The sequence below is a fragment of the Pseudopodoces humilis genome, chromosome 16 (genome assembly GCF_049639895.1).
Source record: "Pseudopodoces humilis isolate 2021_Gansu_Grassland_sample_001 chromosome 16, ASM4963989v1, whole genome shotgun sequence".
NCBI classification, from domain to species: Eukaryota; Metazoa; Chordata; class Aves; order Passeriformes; family Paridae; genus Pseudopodoces; species Pseudopodoces humilis.
Genome location: NC_142215.1, coordinates 2,756,985 through 2,777,625, shown reverse-complemented (window position 1 = coordinate 2,777,625; position 20,641 = coordinate 2,756,985). Strand labels below are relative to the sequence as shown.

Below are 20,641 nucleotides of genomic sequence, written 5' to 3'. Positions count from 1 at the left end.
GGCTGGAGACAGTGTGGCTTTCACCTCCTCACCTGGCTGAGGTGAGCTCTTGTGGGCAAGCCCAGGCAGGGCAGGTGTCGTTGCAGCCGAAACCAAGCAGGGATTATCCCAGCTCCGTGTGGAGCTGGTGACAATTTGTACTGGGAATTTCAATGGCGAAAGGTTTAACTCATTAAAACTATTAACAATGAAAATCAGAACATGCAGTGTAGGAAAGAGTGTTTACATACATCTGGTGCAAAGAGTGGCTTTGCAGGGTCAGAGAGGAGAAAAGGAGAAGGAATAAAACACAAAAAGATACCCCACTCCCATATAAAAAATAGTCCACGGAGAAAAAACCCAAGGGTTGTATAAGTTATTTTTTAAAAATCTGTAAAACAACATAGCCAAGGATATTTTAAACACAATTATATAAACACCACATGACTTACTATTAAGATAGAGCATGAAAAGGTTTGTTTGGGGAAGGGTTTTGTAGAATTAAGTTTCCTGGCTGGATCCCTGGAATGTCTCATTTGGGAAATAGATGCCCAAGAAAAATCACTGCCATGAACAGGAGGATTTTGTGAGAGAGAGAGGGGTGTACCCAGCGAAACAGGGGGAGGATTCGTAATGCAAAATGCCAAGAAAGATTAATTGGGACAACATCTCGTTTAGAGGAAGGATTTAGCTTGTTCCAGAACTGACTTAATCAGCAATGTACAAGCAGTTCCAGGAGGGAAATACATTTCATGGTAAGGCTGGTCTGTCTGGACAAACCCCCCCTGCCCCCCCCAAACCCTACAACTCCTTGTAGGCACACGGGTTTTGCCTGGCTGCAGTTACCTGCAGGGCAAAGCCCTGCTGGGCTGACACACCTGCAGAGCCACGGGGGGCAGCTCTGGCTTTGGTCCTCAAGCCTCCAGTTATTGCCACGGCCAGAGGGAAGCAGTGACCGACCGAATCCGAACAGGAGTGCCGGAGTGGGCTGTGGGGCCCCGCTCCAGAGCCGCCTGGTTCATCGTTTGACTATGTACAGAGCACGGCCTGGCAATGCAGGTTTAGATCAGCTGGCACCTGACACAAAAGGGTACCAAAAATGAGCCAGAATTGGCTCTTTCCTCGCAGGTGTGTGAAGTCCTGCATCCCTTGTGGTGAGGGCTCCCGCCGGCTGCTCGGAGCGGGCGGATCAGTAGGATTTCTGCAAAGAACCAAGCGTGTGTACATGGATCATGCATTGGTCCCTGCTCACCAGGAGTGTTTGAGAGTGTTAATATCACCACTTGTCTGCTGCTTCCAGGCCTTGATCACTCAGGGTACGCTCCAATCTCTGCTTAACATATTGCTATAGAAACGCGCCGACAGTGATATTAAAGCTATCAAACTTACGAGCAAATGCTTGACAGCACCATGTAAACTCTCCCAAAGCTGAAAAAATAAACTTTTGTCCTAAACATTTGGCAAAACTGGGCTGGCAGTCAGTGGAAGTCCTAGATGGATGCAGCCGCTGAACTTTACCCGGCCATAAGACACGTCTGACAGCAGAACTGCACAAACAGCTTCTTTTCACAGAGCTTGTTTGATTTCACCATCTCACAGAAAGTCTTGTCAGCTGGGAGGCCAGGGTGAGGAACAAGAGAAAATGAGAGCAGATTAACATTTTAAATAAACAAACATTGCATGTAACAGGCGCAGCAACTGTGCCAGTGTTGGGGGAGACAGAATTGAAAAGGAGTCGCTTTTTAAGGGCATCTTTCACATGGTTTTAATGAAGGAATAAAAGAGCTTTGCAGTGAGTGGGAGAATTAGCCCCAAGACTAAACTATAACAAAATACAAATGCTTGGATGTGTTTGAGCAACAGGCAGATATCCAGAAGCAATGCCAGGTGAACCACCTGCCCCCCACAGCCCGAGCCCAGCCCACTGCAGCCATGCCCCAGCAAGCCCAGGAGCTCCAGCACTTTTAGCTTTAAATGGTTAAGGGAATCCCCCAAACCTCTCATTTTTGCTACCAGGAGAGCACTACTGTGCCAGCAGTTCTGCCACTTACCGTTGGTACAGGTTTCATTCGTCACACAGGAGCCACCGAGGAGGCTGTAGCCATCCTTACACCTGAGGCAGTTTCCACTGGAGCCCTCACAGGCTGAGCAGTGGTCATCACACCTGGGGACAGAGACCTTGCTGTGGCCTGAGCCAGCACCAACACCCTGGTCAGGCCACCCGCAGTGGGCCGTCAGCCAAAAGACATCTGCTGGCACTGTGACAGCCAGACCAAACCAGAGGATGCTGAAAATGGCAAATTTGAAGCTGAAATGTTATTGAAGCCCTGGGTTTGGTGAGGCCAACTCAATGGCCAGTGACAGCTGGTGACATCCCAAAAGCTCTTCCTTCTGGGAAGATTCAGTGGGACATGCATCTCACCTCCCAGCCATCCCAGCTAGAAAAAAGAGCTTCCCTTTACAGCTAGAAAAAGAGCTGCAAAGGGAATCTGTGCTGGTCCCATCCATTTGCTCAGAGTACAGAGCCCAGCACTGTGCTTCCTGCCTGGGGACTGTGCCTGAAATCCCTGGGAAGGGATGCTGGTCCCTTGTTCCTCCCTGCCAAAGAAACAGTGCAGGTGAGTGAAACCCCAGCAGTCAGGGATGGCGTTGTGTGTTCCCAAATCAGCTTTAATCCTTGCCTTTCGTGTTTGCTTTCATGAGGCTGAATCCACTCCCACTCCCCACTTAAAGTGCAGAGCTCCGGAGAGAGTGGGAGCAAATTGTTGCCTCCCGGCATCTCCCTGTCTCCCGCACCCAGCCCCGTGCTGGGCTGAGGAGAGGGGAGCACTCCTCCAACATGGCCACAGGGCAAACAGAGCAGGTTTAATTGAAAGCTGGGCTATTTACCTAAACATTGCTGTTCCTCCCACACCTCCTCCAGAGAGCCCGGGGCTGAGGCTGAGCCCCTTCCACTGTAGCCCTAAGACACCTTGGCTGGCTCTGGCGGGGGTGCGTGTGGCTTCACTGCTCTGAAATCCACAGGGCAGGGCCGTGTGGGGTCCAGCCCCACAGCTGCCCTGGCTCCCTCATCCCTATTTTCATTTTCATCAAGCTGTGAGCTGTTTCCAGCATTATCCTGTCATGGCTGGCAGTGCTCCCCACCAGCCCTGGCTTTGCTCCGGTGGTTCTGTACCTCTTGCAGACTTTGTTGGGCAGCCCGTGGCTGTCGGCGGGGTAGAAACCCTCACGGCAGGCGGGGACACAGCGCCAGTGGGGTGCAGAGCCCTCGGGGGTGCAGGGGGTGCAGTCGTCCTCACCTGGCCCTGTGGGGACAGGGACAAGGGTAAAAATGGCACCTGGGTGGTTTTGGAGACAGAGCAAGCGTGGCCACAGCCCTTCATGGGATGGGGACACCAGCTTGGCTTTGTCTTGCTTGTGAACGAGATGCTTGTTGTACCACAGGGTCCTGTGCATGTGCTTGGCTCCCACCCCAAAAACTCAGCTTCCATCCCAAAAACCTCAGCTGGGACCCAGTGTCTGTTCTTCTGCAGAGCCAAAAGCTGGCTACCAGGACTCAGTGAGGACCAGCACATCCCCTCTGGGCCATCAGCCACCACTCCCAAGCATGCACCAGTTTGGATTTCCCCGGGATATAAAAGAAGATGCTGAACTATCCAAGGAGGGCCAAGGAGGAACTGAAGGAGGAAAGTGTTCCAGAGAGGAGCTGGGAAAGCAGAGAGCCCCACTCTGATGTCTGTGTGTTGTGGCTGGACAGCAAAGCTCAGTGATGGAGGTGGTATCATTAAAGGGCTTCCACATACCAAGCCTGAGAAATGGTTATACAGGAAAAGGAGACGAGAAAAGGCTGGAAAAATAATTGTGGTGGAGTACGTTCACACTGACTGGAATAAGAATTAGAAGGGAAATAATTTTCTTCAGGGAATAAGAGCCCATTCCCTTCCAGGCTTGCCAACAAGATCAATAAATATTTTGGATTTAGACCGAGGCAATTGCCCATGTATGATAGAAGAGGTTCATGCCACTGAACATGGATTGTCTAGAGATCATATTATCATCAGATCTATGATGATTTTGAGGACAGGCACAAACATTAACAATGGAAAATAATTAGACTTGCAGGAAGCAAGGAAGGCAGGATTTAAAGGGAATGCTGAGCAACTTGAGGCAGCTGGGGGAAGCAGGAGTGGCCAGCCCGGCGCTGTGGGGCGGCTGGGATAACACGGGATAACACACCTCAGCTGCCTGACATTTTTATCCGCTGCAAAGCCACCTTCCATCACTCCAAGAGGGTTTTACAGCCTCCCCTGCAACCTTATTAAACTAAAGCACCTGGCTTCGGGGAGATCGAGAAATAAAAAATGGCTCTAATAAAAATGTAAAAACTCCCCTAAAAACCTTTCCAGCATGAACATATACCTCACAGGACGTGCTGGAGACTTGGGATTGCATTCCCCCAGCACACTCTGCCTCGGCTCAGGGTGGGTACAGTGGGGAGTGGCATCTGGTGCAGGAGGGGTTTGGGGTTTTGCATGGGATGCTGTGGGGCCAAGGCCATACCTGTGCTGGCAGGGCAAGTCTCGCACCGCCGCGGCTCCCGGCTCAGGTACATGGCAGGCTGGCACTCCGGCACACAGCTTTCCCCTGCCAGGCTGCCAGGAAAGCAGAGAACATTTGCACCCAAAGCTGTGGGATATGAGGGCTCAACACAGCCCATTCCCATCTCCTCATCTCCCAGTGTCCTACGGCACCCTCAGCCTGTAGCACAGAAGGTGTTGGAAAATCAGCCAGCGTCTTAGGAGAAGTTAAAATCCTGCCTGGACCAAAGGGACAGCTGCAGGCTCCTTAGTTAAGTATCCAGGAGGAAATAAAATTATTTTTTTTCCCATGGGCAGCCATACAGGCTCTCCTGAAGACCTTTTGCACCACTGAGGCTCCCCAGAATAAAAGGAAATTGGTTCAGCGCCGCGGCCAGGCCGGTGCTGCTTCGCCGTGGCAGGGATGATTTGAAGTCCCGGCTTAAAAGGATATTGGACAATAAAAAACAAGCGCTGTGCGGATTATGTCTGACAAGTGCCTCCACTTGTGCTTTTCTGAGGGAGTAGATAATCTTTTGGCAGCGGGAATTTCTTTGTCTGAGAGAGCCCCACTGCTACACCGTGGCTCTGACTCACTTACAGTGCCTGAACACTGCAGGCTGCTGTGGGATTGTACTTCCCTGAGCAATTGGGGATGGAAAACAGCTTCTCCCTAGAGCTGACACTGGGCTCTGTGTCCTGCAGATGTTGTGGGGCCAGCAGCAGTGGCACCCAGAGGTCCTCAGAGGGCTCTGCCTGCACCTGCAGTGCTGGAAAATCAGTCCTGTACTAGCCCCACTCAACAGGTACACCAAATAAAATTTTCAGCATGGATGACTCTGAGGAAAGGGTTTCTGCCTTTGCAGTGGGGATTCTCAGCCTGCCTGGAACAGCTCAGGCTGGTACCAGCTCTACATAGCTCTTACCCACCACCCTGGAAAGAGCTGGGAAAAAAGAAATTAAATTTAAATCACGATTTTCAGCTAAGAAAGGGACACTAATCACCACCTTTAAATCCCTAGACCTCCTAGGTCTAGGCACACTGCACCACAGCTATAGCACTGTGGAAGCAGAATCTCTAGTCTTGAACTTAATTCACTCTAATTTCCCATCAGTTTCCCCAGATTTAAACCACAGGTATGAGTGCTGCAAGTATCAACTCCTCCCGTGCTGGTGTTTTACCTGAATCCCTCTTTGCATGCTGTACATTTGTCTGCTTCGCCAACACATTTTTTACAGCTTTGATGACATTTCAGACAGCGTTTCTGACCTTTCAAAAAACAAAGCAATGCAGGGAGAATAAAATCCGGACGGTGATTTGCAAGCAGCAGTCAGAGCTGCAAAGCCCCACTGCACCCCAGCACCAGCTCCCCAGGGTGGAAAGGCACGTCCCTCCCAAAAGATCCTTGCTATTGCAGGTGACCTTATCTGTCACTGCTTGCTAAAAAAAAATATGCTTTGTAAGAAACCAGGGTCATTAATTACAGTCTTCTAATTAAGAGCTTTGAGTTGAGCACCTCTGCTCTGCACCACCCTCTGAACACCCAGAGGTTTCCCTCCTCCCTTCACCATTCAAAGTGTGTCAAGAGAGAAATTCAAAGCCAATACTCAAGAATCAAGGTGTGTTCTCCACCCATAGCACTTAAAATAGAAGCAACCCCTGCACATGCACGTGCTGCAACTTGCAAGTGATAACTATCCTTACGTTCCTCGGCGTAGAACCCGGGCGGGCACAGCAGCACGCAGGTGCCCATCTCGGGGTGGTGGTAGAGGTTCCTCTTGCAGGCCGTGCACTGGCTCGGTCCCCTCCCGACGCAGCGCTCGCAGCCCTTGTGGCACCGCCGGCACCTCCGGGCGCCGTTGTCACCGAAAAACCCAGCAGGGCACGAGCTCACGCACATCCTGGGGAGGGAACCCGCCGGTCACCTCCTGCCTCAGGCACCCGCCACTGTCCCCTCACCCGCAGCGTCCCCCAGCCTTGGCAGCAATTTGACCTTGTTTACTTCTTATTCTTGTGATTTACAGCATCTTGAAAGTCACAGGTCTAATTTGGAGATGGGAACGTCCCAGCTGTAGGTAAAGTTTCCCTGTGCCATCCCAAGAGACTGAGGAGTGGAAACCCCAATTCCTGAAGTGACTTGGCAGCTCAACTGGCTGTCCCTTGGGTGTGGGTGACCCCAGCCGGTGAAGCCTAAGCTTCTTCCCCAACATAATTGTGTGGCCAAGATGCTCGAGGGCTCTCCAGCTCCATGTCCTCCACCCCACTGTACCCTAATTCAGGACAGAGATCCTCACACATCCTGCTCCACCCATGTAATTTCTCATACACTTCTTTTTTATGTAAACATCTGTCACCCACACAAGCTGTGAGACCTGAGGAAAGGTGTTGCTGTCACCCAGGGACCCCATGGGGACACGCCACCACCCCTCACCTGCCAGTTTTCACGCTGCCCAGGCTGTAGTGGATGCAGTTCAAGCACTGGTCAGCGTTGGGGCCATCGCAGCCCTGGTCACCACACTCAGGGTGGCATGGACCTGAGGAGGGAGAGACCAGCTCAGTGTGGGAGAAGCTGAGCACCCTCCAGGCACCACTGCCAGGATGCCTTGAATACACCCCTCCCTGGACCAATGGACACCTGGACTCTTCCCCCATCTTATTCTATATCCTGTATCATATTTTAAATTTTATCCTATCTATCCTATGGAGCTGCATGGCTTTGAGTGCTTGTCTTTCCTGCAGCTCATCCTTCCCAGAATGAATCCCACCCAGCCATCCTCTGGCTGAGCATCGGTGCAGCAGCAGCTTTCAAAGAGGGACTTGCTCCTCAGGGAGCAGCAGAGACACCCACCCCTGCCCATGCTGGAGGAGGGAAGGTGGAGCTTTTTTTACCCCTCAGAGAGCTGCACCACCAATTTGTGGCTGGGACGGGGCATTTCCTACCTTCTAATTTCACCATCCTGCTGCCCCGTGCTGGCCACAGACACTGCTCCTCCCGGCCCGCCTCAGCCCCAGGCAGGATCAGACCTTGTGGCTCCCCCAGTTTTTATCAGGATTTCATTTTCCTGCGGGGAGCAGCGTGGCAGCTCAGGCAGCGCTTACCCGCGTACTCCTCCTCCTCCTCCGCCACCTCCACCTGGCTCTGCAGGAAGGCGGCTCTCGATGGCTCCATCTCCGATGCTGGCACTTCCAGTGACCTCCCCCGGGACTGGGGCACACTCAGTGCACTGTAGGGGTGCTCGCCTGTCCCATAGAAGATGAGGCTCCATTCCTTCAGCTTCCCTGTGGGGCAGACACAACCTCAGCCATCCTGCTCCCTGTCCCGCCCGTCTCTGGGAGATCCAGCTTTGGGGGAATGGATGGGGGAGGAGGATGGGGGAGGAGGATGGACTGGACCATCAGGGTGTCACCGCTGGCACAGCAATGCAGAAGCAAACAGTGAACACCCAGAAATGTTCATGAGCCCCTGAGCTTCCAGCCCACACAAATGCAGCTGTTTAAGCCACTTACAAGGGATTTTTAATTCCATAACTCATCTGAGGAACCGCAGCATCACCACAGTCTCTGAGCCCAACACTGCAGAGAACCAGTAATTTTAAAAGCTTCACAATAGAGGATTATTTCTGTCTGACAAAAGCCACCTGGCACACACTGGATTATTTCTTGCTGCTGTTGCTCCAGCCATCTCTTTGCCTGACACAACAGAGGTCTGAGCTCAGCATCCCCCAAAACACTGTAGTGGACCTGGTGAGACCCCCCCCCCCTCCCAAGGCATCACACCCACACCAAGACCCTCCACGAGCCACATGGCTTTGGGGAGAGAGTCCAAAAATGCTGCTGCTTCTTTTTTTCTTACTGTTTTTCTTCCAATTCCCCATCAATGCGAGTCACTTCATGCCTGCAGCATGCTCGGCTTTAACTACTAATCCCTGTGTTTCCAGGAAGGGCTTAAAATTTGCAATACCCAAATCCCCTGGCTCTCCCAAAGGCATGAGAGGACACACCTGCTGCACAGAGCAGTGCTGGTGTGGAGCCTGAGAAGGGTCAAGCCCTGGAAGTGTCAGCTGGGGAAGTGCCTTTGTCAAAAGAATTGAATTTGCTTTAAATCTAAAATATCCTGCGTGAGGAAAGCCCAGGCTGCACTGGCCTGATCTGCGGGTGCAGCAGTAGCAGCAACATGACACTCATAGTATTTAATTGATATTAAATTAACCAATTTAGTGATATTAAATCAACATTTAATTCCCATTTCTGCTACAAGCTGGGAGTGTGTTCCCTCTTTTTTCTCTTGCTGTGCCCTCTCTGCTTCAAACCCAGCACAGACTTTTTGAGGGGATGACTTAATGCACTCATTCTCATTTTGTTTTGCCAAGCCCTGATGCCTGTGAGGGGCTCAGAAACGCCCGCCACAAACTGTAAATACCAGGGGGCAAAAGCAGCTCTGTGGGCGCTTTGCTGCTGCTCTCTGAGTTCAAAAGATTTGGGGTGAAGGCAGCAAACAGAAACACTTTCTGTGCAACGCACCCCCACATACACCTCCCGCCAGAAAGTAGCGTGGGAGAAATTTTTAATATACTCCTGGCTTCCTATCAGTGATTGTGTGGATTTAACACCCCCACAACACACGCCAGCCCCAGGCAGGATGCTTCACATCCCGCTGCCCCCAGCCAGCGAGGCGGCTGCCGCTTCCCAGCGGGGCCGGATCCTGCCCACACGGCTCCTGTGCTGGGAGGGGGTCAGGGAGCAGGCGGCCAAGCTGGGGAGGAGGGGACACAGCAGAGTTTGGGACATGCAGGGGGTCAGGCTGAGCCTGGCATGGTGGCAGTCTAGGGAGGATGTCCATCCGTCTGCAGCCCGAGGGGCATCATCCCCTTGCGTCCTTGCACAACCAGCCCACATGCCAGATGTCCCAGCAGTGAAGCAAAACAAACAAACAACAATTACAGCTCTTGGGTTTCCTCATTTTGACTCATTACAGTTTAATTTTGGAAACCTGGCTCTTGGGTGCAGCCAGTTTACTGTTGCTGCTGCGAGAAAACCAACTTCCAGCTCAGCCAGACCTGCAGCCTCCTGCATTCAGAGCTGACATTTCATTCCCATTTTTGAAAATCTGGGCAATACAGATTTTGTTGGAGTCCATTAAACTCCAAATTTATAATTTATATAATTTATATAAATTTATATAATTTATAAAATTTATATAAATTTATAGCCACACGAAGCAGCCTACAAAGGGTTTTGGGAGCGAGAGAGACTGGTGGGCACTGGGGGATCCTTACCTTGCACAGCGGGGTTGCGCACTTGGGATGGTGTGTCGTGGATCTCCAGAGTCCACTCCCCCGCCGCCCGCTCCCCCCAGCAGTGGACAGTCATGAACTCCCAGCCCTTGAAGCCTTCATTGGAGTGGTCAAACACCCTGCAATGGTAATGCCATGCACCAAGAGATGTGACTTTGAATGTCATATTTTATCAGAAAAGGTAGACTGGCAACTGAGGATTTTAGGGATCCTTGCATGCACGCCCCCTTGCACCAAGCGCTCCGGCAGCTGAAACCTGCACATGCCTCCCACTTCCCCCTAAAACCCAAGGAAACTTACAGCAACCCCCTAAAGGAGGATGCTGCCCAGCCCAGACGCGCCCTGGCTCTGGCTGCTCTCACCTCCTGGCGAGGAGCTGTGACCGTGTCCCGGCGGGGGAGATGAGGCTGATCTGGAGGTCCCCCCGGCGTGGGTGGGCGATGCTGAGCCGCACCACGACGTGCTCCAGGTACAGCACGTGCTGGTCCCGCTGCTCGGCGCAGGCGCTGCTCAGGGTGCTGGCACGCAGCACGTGGTCAGCTCGGATGTACCTGCCAGGGACAGGGCACGGCGTCAGGATGGGGACAGAGTGCCCCGGGCTCCCAGGCATGGACACCCTGTTAGATCTGAACCTGGTCTCCTGCTGCTTCACAGCAAAAATTATCTTATCTGCCACTGCAATTCCCAGTGTCTTAGCAGGGGAATTTGCTGAATTGCTGGATGGTAACAAGATGAGTTTGAAGTGCTTCGAAGATCTATGCCTTATGGGCTGCAAGGGCGCTGCTTTATTATAATTACAAGTGCAGCGCTCCTCTTTGGGCTGTAATTAGTGTCTGTATCAGATAAATAGCTTCATGAACACACTTGGCTCTGTACTCATTCCTGTTTTGCATATGCAAGTCTCTAAAAGACTTTGCTGATTAACAACTCTCTTGCTCTACAGCCAGGAGTTGGTAAATGAGGAGTGTCCACTTGGTCAGTGATCCCACTCTTCACCTAGGAGGGACTGACCTACCAAGGGTGAGATGTGCATCTGAGCTGGATTGAACCTGAAGCCAAATTCAAAGAGAACCAAGACACTGGAAATTTGGTAAACTTTGCAACAAATCACCAGTTTTTGGTGTCTTCCATCAAGACAACATGTTCAGTGTAAGGGTGGAGACACCAACACATCACTGCTCTCGTAGGACCCAGCAGGCAAGGTGGGTTTGGTCTCTCACTGTCAGCCCTCAAAAACTCCCCATTAATCACTTGTCTGGGAAGCGAAATCTTGCAAAAGGGAAAAAAAATCACCCACTCTCAAAGCTGGCCCTGGAGAGCCCTAATGGGACCTGCACTTCACCGAGCCATAGACACAGACCCCACAACACTCACTTGGGCACCCTGTCCAGACTTCCCACACAGATGTGCTGGGGAGGAACCATCTTCCACTTCTTGGCTTCCACCACAATAGCATCAGCATCCACCAGCCCAAAGCCATATAGATGGCTAACTGGAAAGAGAGAAGACTCAGAAACCCTCAGCTTTCCCAGCAGGGATCAGGAGCTCCTCCTCAGTGCTTGGTGGAACACCCTCCAACAATCAGGGAAGGTGTGGAGTTGACCCCGTTGGGGTATGAAGTGTTTCGGCACATGGAGCTCACCACCCTGGCCAAGTTACACCCCAAATCCACATTGGCACCCTGAAAACCCATTGCTGGGAGCAGTCCAAGGAAAGTATCAAGAAATTCTGAAGCTCAAAAGAGAGTCTCCAGCAAACAAGTTTTCCAAATCCCCACCAAGTAAGAGTTCCAAGCATCTCACCCCATGAATTACTGCCCTCTCCTCCCTCCACTTAACAGCCTGAAGGTAGGAACCCTCAGTGAACCTGACAGTGGCCACCCATGGTGTATTGTCCCCATAAGTGAAGCTCTGGAGACCTTCATTTTCCCTTGTTTGGCTGTTCTTGCCCTGCCATCCCCACAGCCTCTCACCTTTATGCCCCGCTCCGTTGGTTTTCCAGTCGGGCGCTCGCAGGTGCCCTGGCCGCGAGGTTTTGACCAGCAGATGCTGGACATCCCTCCAGGTGAGCAGGGGGCTGCAATGACACATGGTTCATGGGGTGGCTCTGCTGTTCCCTGTCCTCCCAGCAGCAGCAGGTACCCCACAGGAAAAAAAAAACAAACAAAAACCACACCAAACACCCCTCTTTCCTGCCTAAAAAAACCCAGAAATTGATGATTTAAATGCTGACACCCTGCCAGCACTTAAGGTGTACCAGCAGGGTGTTGTGCCCCAGGAAAGGATGCCACATTCTCATGGAATTGCAGGATTTGCTCCTGGATAAGGCAATTTAGCTCTCAGGCTCTAGGGTAGAAATGAAGCAAACCAGGAAGGTATTCCCCATTTTTTGTAGGAGACAGAGAGCAAAGCACATCCTGAGGCAGGATAGTGGGCTTGGCAGCTTGCTGATCCACAATGCTGAGCAAACATTCCCTTTGTAGGAATAACAGCAAAAAATTGCTGGAAATAAAACCTGGGTTGTTCATTAAACAGAAAAATTAAACCCAAATTGTGTCGACCTCCCCAGACTGGGTTTGTGTGTTCAGAGTGCTGGACACTGAGTGCTCTGTGCTTCTGAGCCCCCTCATGACCCCAGCTCAGGGATATTGCTGGAGAATTTTCCCTGCTTTACTTACAGTCAGTTGCTCAGCATCTCGAGCAGGGATTTATATTGCTCTTGAGCAACATTTAAAGAAAGAAATTCAATTTATTCTCGCTTGCCATAATGGAATGCCTGAGCACCAAGCTCTGGTAGTTAATGTTGCGGTTTATGCCTCAGCTAAACAATTCAAAAATTACATCTAAAGCTTTTAATATATTTATAATGAAAATGGCGTCTCCGGAAATGCTCTCACCCGACCTGGGTGTTGGGATTAAACCAGAGGAGGAGGAATGGAGCCGCAATCACCACCCCTGGATGAGAGTGCAGTGCTGCCCTGAGGCTTATTCTTATTCCCAGCCTTCATTTTATTTCCACTCCATAAAAATAATAATAAGCTCATGAGAAGCCACTCCATGAAGCAACACAGGGATGCCCAAGGGCTGTTCCTGGGCTGGGGGACCACGATGGAACCAGGATTGGGATGGGGACAAGAGGAAAAGAGCAGCTCGTTTGAATCAGGGGGGTGTGTGTCACTGAAAAGTTCTGCGAGTTTTTGACATTGTGAAAAAGTAGTCCTTTCCCCCAGAAATGCAACACTTGCTGAAAACCATCACTTCTGCTGACATTTCCCAATGTCTGTGATGTTTTCTGACTTTTTTTTTTTTCCAGGAAGTATTTATAAAACTCCCATTGGAGCTGGCTGTCAGTGCTTTCAATGCACCTACTGAAAAGCCTGACTGATGTCACCAGCCCCAAACTTTTCAACAGATGGCAACAAGTGAAGAATTAGATCAATAAAACACCTGTGGGAAAGATCACATTCAAAACAACAACACTGCCAGAAAGGAGCAATTTAAAATAACTTTGTGTCATTTTGGTCACTCCAGAGGAAACAAAACCACCTTGTTTCTTTCAGGTTTTGCTCACCAGGTGCTAAATGTGGGAACATTTCTCCTGATGAGGTTACACTTACTTTGCCTCCAAAGCCAAGGCGATGATGCCCGCGACCATCGGGGCGGACACGGAGGTGCCGGTGTGGCCGTCGGTGCAGCGGTGCCGGAGATCTGTGGTGACCTGTGGAGAGAGGAGCTGCAGCACCCAAAGTGCTCCCAGCATAGGCCCTACCCCATTTGCACCCCAGATTTGCTTGGGATGCTGCCAGAGAGGAGATGAGCCTGCTGGTACCCAAGCCCTGCCAAGATTCCAATGCCATTGGGGGGCACAGAGCCCCAAAAATGGGCTGCAGATACACTTGGTGCATGAGAAAACACCCCTCTACTTTGTACACCTTTTCTCAAAGGTGCAAAAACTATTTGAAAGGGAAAAAAAATCCATTTGGCTGTGGATCAGCTGGAGGAAGAGGTGGATGGAGCGGTGTGAGCTGGTGTGGGTACACAGCAAGGGATGCATACTGAGTTGGGACATATTAAACACTTTCTTTAAAGCCTCCAGCTCCTGGTCTTGGACAAGAATTTCCATTTGCATAGGGGGAAAAAAGTGCCATTTCCAGCTTTTTTGTTTGAAGACAGAGCACAATATTTGGGTACCAGAAACTTGGGGAGGAGATGGAAGGCCAAAAGATGCTTTTTCTCATTTTAAAAGTCTCCTAAGTTTTGAATTAATTTGGTGATTTCTGGATGGGAAGCTGGTTTGGGTTTTTGCCCAACAGTGCTCCACTAGCACTGGAATAGGGCTGGCCTCAGCCATGCAAACACTTCTGCAATGCCATGAAAATGGCACTTGCATTTTGTTTTCTGGCTGGAAATTCATCTTTTGGGGGTCAAAGAAATTACTCCTCAATATCAAAAAAAATTATTTACTTGTTAAAGAAAACAAAACAAAAAAAACAAACAAAAAACCCCCACAATTTTTGGTCAGAAGGCCTCACTTGGGTGGAAAATTCCCTCCCCAGGCTGGGTAAGGTGCTGTGTTGGTGGGAGATGCTTTACTTCCCAAGGTTCAGATGATGCACGGAGGTGTCAGTAACAATCAGCCATGGTGTGACCAGGCCACTGCAGCGGCTGGGACAGGGCAAATACAGCCTGGGTGACAGGGAAAACTGCACTGATCCACATGTGCACACATTTTCAGGGAGTTCCTTGGCTCCAGAAAGTCTCAGCTCCCAGTTTGGGGCTGCCACATCCCTGTTAAATCCTTTTAACATCCTCCCCCTTTTTTCTCTCTCAGGCTAAAAATCCTCAAAATTCACTTTTTTAAAAAAACAAACAAAACAAGATACAGTGAGCAAGTACTTTGGGGAACAGGTAAATATTTACATGGGTATTTTTGCAAACCTCCAGCCCTTTCACCCAGGGAAAAACTGCCAGGGAAAACACGACATCCCTGAGCAAAAACCAGAGCAAAACCCACTGCAGAGCTAAGGACAAAGCCTAGCTCTTCCAACTAAGCCATCACCCACAGCCCAGCTGTACTGAAAACACCCAGGGGGTGCTGCCCCACTCAATGTTGGGGTAAAACTCACAATTTTCCGCTCATAGAACGCCCCGCTGCTGTAGGTGGTGGCAAGGGTGGAGGCACACTCCTCCAGGTACCAGGGCTTGTAGCCATTCTCGGTGGTGCTGCTGATGGAGATGGTGTAGATGCTGTTGGTGTAGCCATCACAGGAGCAGTAATCGCCCTCTCTGCCGCCGTTCCCCGATGCCCAGACGAAAATGGACCCCAGTCCCCTGCGACCCTGCGGGCACAGAGGGTGAGGAGGGTTAGAGGAGGTGTTTGCCCAGGATGAGAGGCTATCTTGGCATGGGGAGGAGGGGGTAAGTCTGATTTTTGGGTGTTTGGTTAGGGTGGAAGGATGGATCCCACCCTGCCCAGCACTCAGCCCCCTGCATCAGTCCCCACATGTGTCCCTCGGCTCAGTCAGTCACAGTTTACAGGCAGTGGTTCCCCCAAAAGTATGGGAGAGCCTCCAGCGACAGGATTTTGGCATTTTCCATGGGAGAAAACATCTTGGGTACTCAAAGTCCCTCGACCAGGCACTAACACACAGCATGGTGCTTTTAGGGATGGCCCTGCAGGAAGAACTGGCAGGAAACCCCCAAACCCCAAATCTCCCAAGCCCACAAAGCCCCTCATGAACCACCCAAACTACCAGAAACCTTCTCCTAGCCTATCCTTTAGGTTTCTTTTGCTTGTCTTTTATCTTTTAAATCCCATCCTTTTTTCCCCTCCCCATCACTTGGCTGGAACATCTGATGGGGCCATCCTCACTGGGTACAGCTCTGGGACCCCACTGGAAATTGGGGAGTGGGAGGGGTGTGCCTGCTGCTCAGACCTCCCCGGATCCAGGGGAAAATCCCACCTGGCAGCAGCAACCATGGTGCCAACGAGGGGCCCCTAAAGAAGCCAATACCATGGGAATGAGCCCCATTCATCCCTGCATCCAACCCACTGCCGGGACACCCAGGAATAACCCAGCCCTGCGGGGGGGTCACAAGCAAGGTGCCGACAACATCCCAAACAGGAGGATTTTTGGTGATCCAAAAGGGTTAGGGGCAGGAAATGAAGTGGCTGGTTCTCTTCCCTGCCCCGTAAGGCAGGGTTCTCCGGGGAGGATGGAGAGCTGCTGGGCTTGGCAGGCGATGGAAGCAGCGGAGCAGCCCCATCCTCCCTGCGGCTGCTCCTGCCACGGAGAGATTTTGGCACTCGCCTGGGCAGATCTGGTGTTTACATCCCTCCCACTGCTCTGTAGCAGCTTCCTCCACAAAAAATAATAATAACAATAATAATAATAATAAAGCAGCTTTGCTCTGGAGGAATTCACCAGGATTTATTGTGGGCTTTAGGCGCCGGGGGAGTGGGATGGTTTATTACCTGTCTCGCCCCCCTCCTGGGGCAGAGGATCTCTGAGCTGACCCTGCCTCTGGATACACAGTCTAAGTCAGCCTCTTTCCTTACTTTATGAAAGTTTTCATTATCTGGGCTGCCTCCCAGCCAAACTGGGTGGGCATTTCCCTAGCAAAGATTAATAGAGCTGTCTGGAGCTCTGCAAGAAAAAGTGCAATTGCCAAGGGAATTACTGCCCTGCTTCACATCACCGAGAGCTCAACCCAGCTTGCCAGCCCACCAAGCCTGCTGCTGGCATCTCCCATCCCACTTTCCAGGGTTTCCTGGATCTCCAAGGAGGCAGCATCCTAGCCCACACACTTGGCGCAGACAGTGACCATCCAGCTCCCCACACCAAAGTCAAAACACCTCCAAGGATGGGTTCCACTGCATGCAACCCAAGCTTTCCCAAATCACTAATCAGAGGAATAAAAGCAGACACAATTGGCCAAGCATCTGGAGATGTAGCAACGATTTTGATTGGGATCAGATGATTGGGAGCCCAGACCTCCCTTTCATCCCTCGCCCTGAGTGTCGCACCCACGGGACCAAGAAAGGCTCAGACCTGCTCCAAACCCACATCCCTGCGATGCCCAGGCAGGGCTGCACTGGGGGAAGGTGGGTTTGGAGACAGCACGGTCACATGAGGACATGAACAGGCACATGAATGACACTGCAACAATGCACAGCTAACACCTGACAGCATTCCTGGCAGAGCAAGAGCTCGCCACATATTGCAGCTCCCTCAGATTGGAAAAATCCATTCTTTCCCTTTGCTCTCAAACAAGGCACACTCAAGATTTCTGTAAGCAGACCCCAAACATCCAGTTTCTTAACTTGTCATCCTCCTAAGCCAATGCAATGCCAGTGAGGGGCTCCTGTCTGCTATAAAACCTGAATCTGGGCATCATTTAAAGCAGGGAATCCCTCCCTGGCCAAGCTGGGGCTGATCCAGCTCACCCCAGCAGCTCATGGGCTGTCTGTGGGATGCACAGCATCTCCTGCTTCCGCAGCACTGCGGGGCCTGGGTGTCTGCCCAACAGCACTCCACGAATGACCAGGATAAATATCCCCTCGTTAGCTTGGGAACTAATAAAGTGTGGCTGGAGGAACAAGAAACAAGATGATAAATTACCCCAGCGCAGTCCTATCGCTAATAGATAAAGGTTATTTTAATGTTTCCATTAAAAACTCAATTTTAAGGATTTATAACTCGGTTACAGCTGTTTGCTCGGGCTAAAGGTGGCAGTTAACTATCTGCTTGCAGCTTTCCTCGTTATTTAAGGAGATGGAGTTGGCAATTACGAGCTGTGCATGTGGGATAGTGGGTGCTGCAAACACGGGGTGGCAGTGGAGAGACTGGGGTGCCCCCTGAGAGGCAAAAACAACATCCTAAGACAGTGGGGCTGTGCTATGCAAGTGCTGCTGTCCGTTTGCTCCTGCATGGAAGAATAAGGTCTAAAAAGCAGCTTGTTCCCCCGTATTTACACGACGTGAACTCCCCAGCACTTCAATGGATTCCTCGGCAGGCTCACCGCCCCAGCAGGAAATCAAGTAAACAGTGGGAAAAACGCTCCACCCTATTTTTAGATAAGAGGCCACCCCAACTCCTGGCATGCTGCAGGAAGAAGCAGCAGAGGAAGGAGTGGTGGCAGAGTGGGGGCTTCACAGCCCAGCCTGGGGCTGCTGGCAATGAAACCCCAACCCCAGATTCTCTGGAGCACCCAGGGAACAGCCACTGTGGAGCCCTGAGCCACTGCGACACTTACCCATGGCACCCACCGAGCTGCCAGAGAGGGCTGTTTCCCAAAGCTTTTAGCCAATATTGAGCATTTTTTAAAGGTACCCAAAAAGGGAAGGGCCACAGGAAGGCCAGAGTATCCCCAGCAGTGATTGACAGCTGTCAACCATATGTGATGTTGGCTGAACTTTCTTACTGGAGGATCTCAAGGACAACAATCCATTGTCAGATCCTGTGGCAACACCCATGTCCCTTCCCAGCCATGACACAGTCACTTTTTCTGGGTAGAAAACCAAGGGAATGCTTAACGTGACAGAGGCCCCTGGGAGAGGATACCAGGAGCCCAAGGAGCATGGAGGAGAGGGTTGGACACGCTGGGGTTCGAGTACTGCTGGTTCCATCCACACCAGCATCCAGGGGGGACATTTTGGGGTGCAAAGTTACACCCCCCAAGAACCGCTTTGGGTTTCTCATCCCGGCAGAGCTTCACAACACAACCTGGGCCTCCCCGCTCCGCCGGGGCTGTGCCGGCCGTGCCGAGGGGTCCCACCATCCCTGGGCACCTCCCGCCATCACCACCCTCAGCCGCCAAATCCACCGGAGCTCTTAGGGACGCCGGGGAAAACAAGGAAAAATTAGAGATGGTTGGCTCCCCCCCACCCCAGCCCTAATACTGGCAGTGCCTCAGGGGGCTGAGCTGCCCAACCCCGCGCCGGACCCCGGGCCAGCCGTGGCCCTTCCCACGGGACAGGAGGAGGAGGGCGAGCGCGTCTGGGCGCTGTGGGATCCACACCTTTTTAATGCCTTGCTCAAAAGCCTGTTTGGCCAATAGACCAGGTCCATCAACTGTCTTCCCATCATCATCTGGCCCCCAGCTCGCGCTGTAAATGTCAATGTAATCGGGTCTGATGCCAAGCGACTTCGCTTCAACAACATCTGTTACATCTCCATCTAACATACGAATGCCTAAAAGCACAAAAACATCAGACATTAGGGCTTCATGGCGTGGATGACAGTGTGAGGATTGCAATCAAAGGGCTTTGTTAACGGTGGCGGAAACCACATGGCTCAGGCGTGCCTGGAATAGCTTCAACCCATGGCCCCGCATGCCAACGAGCCTGGCAGCAGGATGCTGGGGAGCTACGGGGGGAAGTTTTCTGTGTTGCTGGCTTCATGGCAAGTGATGGAGAAGGGGGTGTTAAAATTCACTTCCCCTCCACTGGCAGGGAATGGGTTGTGGTAGTAGTACTGCACTCCCCAGAGACAAAATCCCCCCACTAAAACAGTTTTTCCTCCCCTTTTGATTCCTTAGTTAGCATATTTCTCCACCTGGAAGATTTTGGTGTTTTCTGAACACTCATGCCCCCCCAGCTTCAGGCACACTGGTGGGATAAAGCCTCCCCCCTCGAGTGGGGATGGATGACTGTGACTGTACCCAAACCCCGTCACTGCCCAACAGATGCCAGTGGTTCCCTGGAGAGGGAGAAGCCCCAGGAAAAAACCCAGGCTGTGGTTTGTATGACCAAAGTCAGAGCCAGGACCCCAACACATGGTGGGACAACAATGCCACCCAGGATAACTCTCACTTCCAGCTGGGAATGCCAGCAGGTACCAGCCAGGATGCTCACAGGCAGAGCCCACCAGCCATGGTGGGATTGCTGCACACCCCCAAACTCCCAACTGCTGCAACACGACAGCACAACTCCTGCTGCTCTCCATCACCCTTTCCCTGCTGGATTTCCTCTCCACACAGTGGGTAGAGGGTGCCAGGCACCCCAATGGGCTGCCCAGAAACAGCCCTTGCAGGAAAAGCGATGCTGGAAATTTCAGCATCGTATTTTGTCAGCCAGGGAGAGTCTGGTTTATAAAAACGCATTTCCCCTTCCACATGTATTTTGTCTTAAAGCAAACAAATGCAGGCAGATGTCATTCCAGCTGCAGCTGTGCTCTGGACACCAGTCAACTCAAATATCTCCTTCTGACACTGTCCCTGACTAGCCAAAACCAAGCTTAGAAATGTAAAATCAGGGAGCAGAGCTGTTCCCAAAAAATTCCTCTTTGTCAACAAGAAAACACAAGGAGAAGGGGCGAGGAGCCAAGGCCAGTGTCTGAGCTGCACACGGCAAGGAAAACCAGACGAGGGATGGGGTTTGTGCTTGCTTTATGTGGCTGTTTTCATCAACAAGCCCAAAATCTGACTAAAGTCAACCCAAAGCCTGCCCAGAGACAGCCACCCACAATGAGGAACTGGTCAAATAATGGGGAGCAGGAGGGAGCAGGGGTGGGTGCTGCAAAATAAATGAGCTTTGTGTCACATAGGGAGCCAACACCGACCTCCAAAGCGAGCGTTCGAGGAGAGGAAAGAGGAGGAGGAATGGCAGGAGCCCTTTCCTTGAGCAGTGATGTGTTTTGCCCAGGGCATATGAAAAGCAATGCAAGAGCACTGAAGAGCAGCCAGTAAAATTAGATGGGAGCTCTCCGAGTGTGACAAATAGGCTTCCCCAACAAGTTGTGCTCATTAATCGCTGCTTTATTTGTGTAATCCATCTAAAATCACTCTCGC

At 51.5% G+C, this 20,641-nt stretch overlaps 1 protein-coding gene across 1 annotated transcript in view; it reads right to left on the bottom strand.

Moving 5' to 3' along the window:
* Positions 1 to 339: 339 nt before the first annotated feature.
* The window catches only part of PCSK6 (proprotein convertase subtilisin/kexin type 6), a 33,773-nt gene continuing 13,471 nt past the window's right edge, over positions 340 to 20,641 (bottom strand). The window contains exons 7-21 of the mRNA XM_005521626.3: positions 18,872 to 19,044; positions 14,977 to 15,189; positions 13,468 to 13,568; positions 11,824 to 11,927; positions 11,226 to 11,343; positions 10,214 to 10,402; positions 9,834 to 9,970; positions 7,657 to 7,836; positions 6,989 to 7,091; positions 6,262 to 6,458; positions 5,739 to 5,826; positions 4,540 to 4,631; positions 3,155 to 3,284; positions 2,031 to 2,143; positions 340 to 1,591 (exon numbers count right to left, since the gene is read on the bottom strand). Of these exons, the coding sequence (XP_005521683.2) occupies positions 1,494 to 1,591; positions 2,031 to 2,143; positions 3,155 to 3,284; positions 4,540 to 4,631; positions 5,739 to 5,826; positions 6,262 to 6,458; positions 6,989 to 7,091; positions 7,657 to 7,836; positions 9,834 to 9,970; positions 10,214 to 10,402; positions 11,226 to 11,343; positions 11,824 to 11,927; positions 13,468 to 13,568; positions 14,977 to 15,189; positions 18,872 to 19,044 (2,036 nt within the window). The 3' untranslated portion in view covers positions 340 to 1,493. The remainder of the gene's footprint in view (positions 1,592 to 2,030; positions 2,144 to 3,154; positions 3,285 to 4,539; positions 4,632 to 5,738; positions 5,827 to 6,261; positions 6,459 to 6,988; positions 7,092 to 7,656; positions 7,837 to 9,833; positions 9,971 to 10,213; positions 10,403 to 11,225; positions 11,344 to 11,823; positions 11,928 to 13,467; positions 13,569 to 14,976; positions 15,190 to 18,871; positions 19,045 to 20,641) is intronic.